This window comes from Pundamilia nyererei, unplaced genomic scaffold (assembly GCF_000239375.1).
Source record: "Pundamilia nyererei isolate P.nyererei 1_Seehausen unplaced genomic scaffold, PunNye1.0 scaffold00045, whole genome shotgun sequence".
NCBI lineage: Eukaryota > Metazoa > Chordata > Actinopteri > Cichliformes > Cichlidae > Pundamilia > Pundamilia nyererei.
In genome coordinates, this window is record NW_005187446.1 from 824,826 (window position 1) to 833,951 (window position 9,126).

The window sequence follows — 9,126 nt, forward strand, 5'->3', positions numbered from 1 at the left end:
TATGGGAAACAAGGAACGAAGAGTGGACTGGGGCAGATGGGTAAAAGTCAGAGCAGAGGAACAGGTTATTTCTTCCTTGCGTCTCCTTCTGTTATCACTCGCACTCATTTTCCCGAAGGACGTTGTACATGTTGACCGTAAAGCCAGATGGCTTATCGTCGCCTCGTCTCGGGTGCCCGAACCCCTCATCTTCATCGTCCCCATCTCCGTCCTCGTCATCGTCCGCATCCCTGTCTCTCTCTTCCTCTGGCTCGGTGCTGGACTCGCCATCCTCCTCATCGTCCCTCTCTGCGGTTCCTTCTTCCTCTGTTGCTCTTCCTTGAAGAGCCATAATCTCTGGCAAGTCTGGGTGATTTTCCCAGTGCTCTGCAGACCATAAATAATCCCCAAAATAAATTAATTCCACCCACCTGGCATTTTAACTTTTCGATAGTCTCTGAGTTGAAATGAAGAGACACAGAGGGCCTTCTCTTACCTCTCAAGCAGCTGTACCCGGACGGTCTGAGGCAGAGGCACAATCTGCCATCAATCGCCAACCTAAGGAGGCTATTGGCTGCACGGTACACGTCGTTGCGAGCTGCTTTCGCTGTCTTGTAGCCTCTTCTCTCCGCCCAAGCTGAAAGAAGGAAGCATAAATTGGTGACAATCTATCAAATGAAGGTATAATTAAAAGAGCACAGTCTATATTTATTTTCCTCCTGGTAATAATGTCTGTGTATCCAAAATATCACGTCTGCCTATTCCTGTGCACAACTGGGCTCTCTTGTTGTACTGATAATATTAGAAACACCACAAAACTGCCTGACTCGTTCTTTCATTATCATGAATCAGGCTGTTGTAGTTTATTTTGAGTGCTTTACTAAAACACCACCCTGCTACTGTACATGGTTGTTAGAGCACCGAATCCACAGCTGAGAACAGCCCAACTAATACTGCCTGAGTGACATGGACATCTAGCTGTCTGAGTAAATAACAAAGCCCGTTTAAAGGCCAGAGTTTATATTTGTGATGTACATTTTTAGTCTAAACAATGCGCCTGGGGTGCCACAGACAGCTAGGGCACGTCAGTATTTGTTTTCTAATTGTTTTATTGACTCATTTTTATTTTCGTGACGTTGAGCAGCACTTTAGTCAGCATTTGTTGTGATTAAATGTGCTACATAAAAAATTGACTTTGTTCAATTCGACTTGATAAATGGACCAGTGCATTGTTGGCGGATTTTTACTACAGGGCTGTGTTGACAAGAGAGAGCAAATAATGGCAGTGGCCCTGCAGCAGGGGATTGGCTCTCCTTTGAATTGTACTGATTTTGTTATTTTAGAATCAATAAAGATCTGTGACTTGCATTAAAGGAAGCTTGCCATTTATCCTCTCAATATTTTAGAGTATTGAAGTTTCCAAACTATCAACGACCACAACAACTCAGATGCTGTGACGCTAACTACCACCTTACCCTCGCACACATCCCAGGCGGTCCAGCTGGGCTCCTCAGACTCCTGGTTTCTTTCATTTTCCTGCAGACTGGGATGTTTGAGCTTCAGTATGGAAAGGAAGGGGGTCCTCTCACACAGATAACCCACTGAGCTGTAAGGTTCTTGTAGCTGAGACACTGGGTAGATGCCTGCCAGAATCTATAGAAAATTAATTTAAAGATAAAAACAAGAGGAAGAAATTCACGAACAAAATAAAGACAGGTCAGAAATTACCTTTGGTAACAGCAAAATAGCAACTAAGAGCTATTTAAAAATTAAAGCGACAGTCACACAAAATACTCCTGAAGAGCGTGCAACTCAATACAATTATGTTTCTACCGCATCTAATCGGGCAAGTAAAGTGAAAGTCACATTTACTCTGGAGTACACAACAGTGAACTTGTACCTGTAACTGTTTATTGACACGGGAGGGGAAGACCAGCCCGGGGCAGTCACAGAGCTTGACTGTCGGAGTGAGGTAGTAGGTCTGGAAGTATTTGGTGTGACCTGGGGTTCGAGACACGCTTACCACCTTCCTTCCCACCAGGCTGTTTATAACTGAAGATTTACCAACATTGGGAAAACCTGGAAAACAAAGAGAGGTTACAAAGGCACTCATATGTAACAGTATTCAAGCTCTATAAATTCTTTTTAAGAGTCACTGTTTGTGAATTTATATTCAGATGCCAATAACTACATTCAGTCAGGAACACTAGATTCAAAAAAGGAAGTTTGTAAAAACTTCTTAATGTTTAATGAGAGTGAGGTGCATGTTTTAAGTGCATGACGCAATGTCTTTTATTAAAAGATAGAAACACCAACTGTACGGTCACTTCGCACATCAACACCACAAGAAGCAGATCGAGCAGGTGTTTTTTGTTGTTGTTGTTTTTTTCAATTAACTTTGCGAAGAGATAATTTAGATAAGCTCCAATATGCACACTTTGATTTAACAATATACACACAAACACACACACACACAAACACACACCCACATACAGAATCTGTTACAAGAAGCAGAGGAATAAAAACACTGTGCCTATAACAGGCAAATATGAACTCAAATGACCTGCTGGGCGCTCGGTTGAGCGCAATGAAATGCATCATGGGAGGTTGCTGCAGAGCCAATATTTTCCCTGACAACTTTTCTTGTTGTATTTTATTCTGAAGGCTGAACCCTCCCTCTTCTGCCACACTAGACACTGAAATTACCACCATCATTTCAGCCACAGTTTTGCAGTCGGCCAATATTTCTACCGACATTTCTCACTTTGCTGAGAGGAATTCACACAAGTAACTTCTTCTGCATGAGGGAGCACCTACAGCTATGACCTTGTGACGCTCACAGACACGTCCAAAGATCTAGATGGTGAATTCTAGTATGTTTAATTTAAGTTAAAGTTACGAGCAAGACTGACCATTAACAATAACAATATGAGAAGGTACTGTGGGGGAAATCATTATTTGACACCCTATTTTATGAATATTTGCTTAAAGAAAAGAAATAAACTCTAATTTTTCTAGTATTTTCATTTTGACGAAGATAAAAATATCAACCAAATAACATAACATAAAATATAACATAAAAGTTATAAATTGATTTGCAAGTCACTGAGTGAAATACATATTTGATCCCCAAGCAAAACATTAGTTAGTACTTGGCTGGAACTCTTGTTGATAATCACAGCCGTAAGACGTTTCTTGTAGTTGGTCACTGGGTTTAGACACATCTCAGGAGGAATAGTAGCCCACTGCTCTTTACAGAAAGTACAGTTTTCGTGGCTGCTGCTTGGAAAATGAAGCTTCAGCTTCCTCACAGATTTTCTACAGGACTGAGGTCTGGAGACAAACTAGGTCACTTTACAAGCTAAACTATTAGCCTAAGGAGGCTGGATATTGAGATTGGCTGATCTACTAATGGTACACTCGATTATAATCAAGATACACATAACAGACATACCATGACTTCCTTTATATGGCCTTCAGGCTAAACCTATTTGTCCTCTAGTTTTTAATCTGAAAATCGAATTATATTGTTGTGGACTGGTAAGACAATGTTCTTTCCTAATCAGATAAAAGTGAAATAATACTGTGTTCCCAGATAAGCATGGATTTGAGGTACTTTTTTTCCTATCTGAAAAAATTATTCTAATTTCTTACCAAAAAAGCAATATCTGGAGAAAATACTAAGATATACTTTCCAAGTTTCTTAACAAGAACCTGTTTTGCTATAATTAAAAAGAAAATGTTCATTGATTCTGGCCAAAGATTGTTGTTCTCTGAGAAAATGATTACCTATGCAGCCCAATGTAAGAACACCATCTTTGTAGAGCTCCTGTGATGGACTGCTCATCTCCAAAGCACTATCACTTTGATGCTCCACCAAGACAGACTCTGCTCCTTCATCTGTCCGTTCTCCGTCCAGCCGCTCAGAAACGGCATCTCTCTGAATCTTCTGCTCCCAGCTGGAGAGGTCAACTGACAAAACAACAAAGCAACAAAAAACAAAAAGATGATCAATAACATTTTGAATGAAAAGCTGCTAAAATTCATCGTGTGTATAACTTAATGTATTATTATTATAAAAGAAGAACAGTGAAATGACTTTTTCTCCTACCTCTCCCTGATGTGATCTCCTGGCAAGACTTTAGGATATCTAAAGGACCTCCAGCCTGACTCCAGTCAGCCTTTCTCCTCATCCTCTTCTTCTGGAGGACTGTGAGTCAGAACAGAACAGAAAAGTACAACAGTTATTGCAGTCACTACAGGGGCTGGACAGACACACAGCAGGTTATTCTGATTACACTGTGCTGAAATAAGTTCAATAAGTGACAGGTTTGTCCGTCTGACTTTATTTTTCATGTATTTCTTCTCTCTCTAACCCCCTCCCCCCCATCGGCTCTCCCTCTCCTCACCTGTGCTGTATGGCTGGCCACGGTGTGAGGTGAAGCAAACTATTTCCAGGTGGGGGAACTGGGAGGCCATGTAGTGTTTCCAAGCGATTACCAGTGGTGGAGGACACAGATCGGCTTTGTTCAATACCAGGACCACATGCTTCTGTAGCTCTCCAGTGATGTAGTGGTACAAGTCTGGAGGGAACTGCAGCACCTGGGTGGTATACAGGTCAAGTCAAGAGCAATAGAAACATTCATAGGTAGTTTGACAAAACAATGATGGAGCTCACACTTAACCAAATCCAACAGAAAATAGGTACACCTTATGTACATCAAAAACCTTTGGTTTTTAGGCGAGAAGAGGGCACTGAGAGAAGCTGTTGGAACAATGACCTCACTGACCTGGAGGCAAAATACTGAGCTAAAGACCTGCAGTGTATCGCAGAGCTAATCCATGGAGGGCTTTGAAAACAAATAATTAATGAAAACCTTTACAGGTAGCTAGTGCCGCTGAGCTGAACCAGTGTGAGTGTGGATCTACTCTGTTTTCTTTGTTGATAGTTAAAAGTAGCTGCATGCTGAACCATCTGCAAATGAGAGTGAGTGGAACTGGGTAATCCCATATACAGGGAGTTGCAGTAGTCCACTCAAGAGGTGATAAAGGCATTCCATAACAACTACTGCCTTTTGAAAAAAATAACCCATTAGATTGAATCATTATAAATAGAAACAAGTATAAGTGTACCGTTTTTAAATTTGCATTAAAAGGGAAATGTAACCATGTCAGATGCACGGAACTAGGTTTTATTTTTAATGTGAATTCAGATGTTTATAAAGTGTTTATAAACATTCTTAGAGTAATGCTAAAAAACTAGTTCATGTGTTTGTTACTTCTAGGCTGGACTGATCAAACCCCATCATACTACCATGGCCCAATAAAACACTATGATCTGATACCATTTTTTCCATTAGTACCAACTCAGGTCAGGTTGACTTGACTTGACATGTTTTTCAAGGTTTTCCATTAGATGATAGTACCTGGTACATGGTACATTTTAGTACCTTCTCCACTGGGGTTCCAAGCAATCTGAGGCAATCTGAAAATGTGACATCAACAGACTGCATGCATGACCCATGAGAGTTTCCTCCTTTCAAAAACTGCTGTTTTTGAAACCCAGCAACGAGGGAAACGGCTACATGGAAACAACACTGTGGTCCCCGAGTCTGACATAAAGCTGCAGACCGAGCAGCAGGTATAACACCACCTTAACTTCCACCTTCATTGTAGCGTTTGTGTCGCATACAAATGACGTCACAGGACAGTCGGCTTCATTGCTATAACGGTCCCACGCACATTAGGTGGTATCCAGTTGAAATGGAAAATGAGCCGAGTAGAGACGTATTGCCTCAAGTCCCGTTGAGCTGATCTGAGTAGGTACTGATGCAAAAAGAGCTTAAGAGTGCAGGCTTACCTGTGATACCTTGAGTTTCTCACCCCTCTCCTGTGGAACCAGCTTCCAGTTTTGGTTTGGGAGTCAGACAAAACTCTACTTTTAAGATTTCTTCTTTGACAAAGCTCATAGTTAAGTTTGGATCAGGTGACCTTGAACAATCAGATCTGCTGCTATAAGCTCAGGCGTCCCGTGATGCACCTCACCTCTCCTCTCCTCATTTATGGGCCACTACTGACGCCATTAACTTTTGTTTTCTATTTCCAGTAGATTTGTGTTTTATCTTCTCAGTGCTCCTTGTTCCGATGGAGATCTCTTCATTTTAAAAGGGAGTTCTTCCTCCCTACTGCTACCAAGTTCTTGGTAGGAGATCATCTGATTAGTGAGATTTTCTCTCTCCAATATGGAAATATATTTTCCTTAAAATATAAAGCACCTTGGAAAGGATGTTGCTGTGAACTGGTGTTATATAAATAAAACTGAATTGACTTGAATCTTCAGGAGCAGATCACACAGACACACACTGAACACAGCAGTAACTGAATTCAGCTCACTTCATCAGCAAGGTCACAGCATCTATACAATTTAATGAGATGCTGATAAAATGTTCCAGTGAAATTTCTGATAAACTGAAAAGACGAATGAAGGGTCAAATTTATTCACATATAAAATACGGTCATTTATTTTCTTCTCAAATAACCAGCAGACAGTTTTGGTGCAACTCAGGAAACTCAATTTTACATCTAAAAAGTGGGTAAAATGACAATATGCGTTTGATGCCAAAGCAGCATGAGATAATTTTCTAATTTATATCTTTTCTTGTCGTCTGCCAGCGTGCACCTACAGGTAGTAATAGCTGTATAGAAATCTTGCTATCTACTCAGCACCCTCTGTTCCCATTCGAGGCTCTCTCTAACAAAACCTGCTTTCAGGATAAAATGCATCAGGTAAACAAACAGATAAATAATAACTTTTGACTGTGTCTCCATCTAGTGGAGACCAACTCTACCTACCGGATGCCTGATGTCAACAATGAGAAGAATCACATCCGACATCTCCAAGACTCTCCAAAGCTGCCTCCAGGTCTAAAAGAAAGAAAGCAAATGGGGGGAAAAGAATGAGGTTTAATACTGTAAATAAAACAAATTCACTAGTTCCTTTTTTACTCAACTTGAGGATGTGTTAGAAACTACTCGAACATTTTCCAAGTGACTACACACAAATACAAAAACCCAAAGACAAAGTCAGAGTGGTTGCTTGTAACGGTGTATATAAAGAGAGTTATTTAACAAATAGAAAGCTCTGCTCTGACCTGCGCAGATGGATACCAAGTTTCAAGCTGATTAGCTGCTTGACCCACAACTGTTCAGCAGGTTCAGCTGCAGTGGGCAGCTGTTTTCAGAGAAAAAGCTCTAAATAACACAATGCACCAGACCTCCACAGCTGACAAACAGCAGACCAATGTAATTATTAACTAGCTGGTGAACATGGTGGAGCATTTAGCAGCTCAAGAGCCAGATGTTTAGTTAATTTGCAGAGACATCATTTGGGAACCAAGAACAGGGACTGAATATTGGACCTAAATTTCCCAGGTGGCCTAAACATTCACTCTGCAATTGAATGATGCTTCACAACTGCCACATGTGTGGCAGTTGTGAAGGAAGGAGTATACTCTTTAAAAATTACCGCTGTGACACAGCAACTCGGAACACATTCAATTCAAAAGCCCTACAACAGCAAGCGACAGTGGCGAACTCTTAAAACAGAAGGGTGATAATGTGAATTTAGTTGATGCAGAGAATTAAATGAACCAAACTTTCATTGGTTTGGTTCAATGCAAAACTATTTTCTTAAAGTTCTTATCAACTTGTTTTACTGCTTTCAGAGAGCCAGAAGAGTACAAAAAAACAAACAAGTTTCAGGTTTATTACCTGTCATTTTAACATGTCAGTGTTAGTGACCTGTATTTAACAGCTTTTAATCTCTATCACAACAATGACAGAGGAGGGTGCATACTTACGAGAGGAAGGAGTATAAAAATAATCACCATGTGACACATGTGGTCATTGCACAGTCAAAACCACACAAAGCAGCTTTATGCTTTTCCCCTGAAATAAGAGTGAAGGGCAGTAAAACCAGCTACAGTGCTTAAAAAGGCAACATTAACTTAATCAACTTCCACTATGGAAACTGGAATAACCAGCACCATTTAAACCAAAAAATGAGTCCCAGAGCTTAAAACTTAGATTTCAAATAGTGCTTCCTACACCGTCATATTCTTTACACTGCAGTACGGTATATTTTACAAACTGAGAAGCTGGTTTCACATGCAAACACCACACAGAAAGGCCTCAGGGAGGTTTGAACCTCTGAGGTGATTGCGCTAACCACTTTACCATGTACCGTCCAAAGACCACCCTCAGTGTTTATATTTGTCGAAATGACAGACAGCTTTCTGATGTTTCTATTAATATTAAACAAAAATAAGTTGCAGGTTTAAGATAACATCATTTAAAGTCTAATGTAATCAACCTATCCGGGAAAAACAACATGTTCAATCAGCGTTTTAATCTAAATTATATTTTTCTATTATCCTGACTTCCATTTAAAAAAACAAAACAAAAATAAATAGACAATTTCAGACTACTGAGGATCACCTATTACACCAGCCCTGCTTCTGCTGTGATATGGCTCCAGAACCCCCACGATGAAATTAAATGATCTGCAGGGCTTGTGGTTTTGAACAATATTGTTATCGGTTTCATACTTGGAGCAAAACTGAACAATAACACAGCATGCAAGGAAGATATGATGGTGCTTCTACCAGTGGGAAATATCAGACAATACAAAGCTATGTTCTATAACTCTTTGTGATCCCTACATCATCCTGAGTTAAGAAATGATATAATGAGTCTGTGGTAAGTCCTGGAGCCACATGCTGGATAACAGCTTGAACATTTATGCCTCTAAGACAAATATGGCACAGCAGGTCTGCTGGGTAATCATCAGCTTACCTAAAAATGTGTTAACAAGCAGCAATACTTCATGTTTCATCTGTTCTCAAAGAGTCAGAAATGATTCAAGAACACAGACTTTTTGCAGAAGTGTTCTGCCCCCCAAAAAGCAGTTACCACATTACTAAAATGGCTCCATGACTGCAAAATGAAGACCGATATTGAGAAAAGACACGCGTGAATGCACAGTGGCACAGCAGAGAATTTCATTAAATTAGTCACTAGCCCTGGATCAGTGTGAAAATGACGAAGTTTAACCACAGTGGTGTGGCGTGTGATGATTCATCTGAAAAA

At 40.4% G+C, this 9,126-nt stretch overlaps 1 protein-coding gene across 1 annotated transcript in view; it reads right to left on the reverse strand.

The window, feature by feature from the left end:
* Positions 1-6: 6 nt before the first annotated feature.
* The window catches only part of gnl1 (guanine nucleotide binding protein-like 1), a 12,963-nt gene continuing 3,843 nt past the window's right edge, over positions 7-9,126 (reverse strand). The window contains exons 5-12 of the mRNA XM_005731864.2: positions 6,832-6,903; positions 4,389-4,581; positions 4,091-4,189; positions 3,769-3,951; positions 1,880-2,058; positions 1,455-1,632; positions 476-616; positions 7-366 (exon numbers count right to left, since the gene is read on the reverse strand). Coding sequence (XP_005731921.1) covers positions 95-366; positions 476-616; positions 1,455-1,632; positions 1,880-2,058; positions 3,769-3,951; positions 4,091-4,189; positions 4,389-4,581; positions 6,832-6,903 — 1,317 coding nt within the window. The 3' untranslated portion in view covers positions 7-94. The remainder of the gene's footprint in view (positions 367-475; positions 617-1,454; positions 1,633-1,879; positions 2,059-3,768; positions 3,952-4,090; positions 4,190-4,388; positions 4,582-6,831; positions 6,904-9,126) is intronic.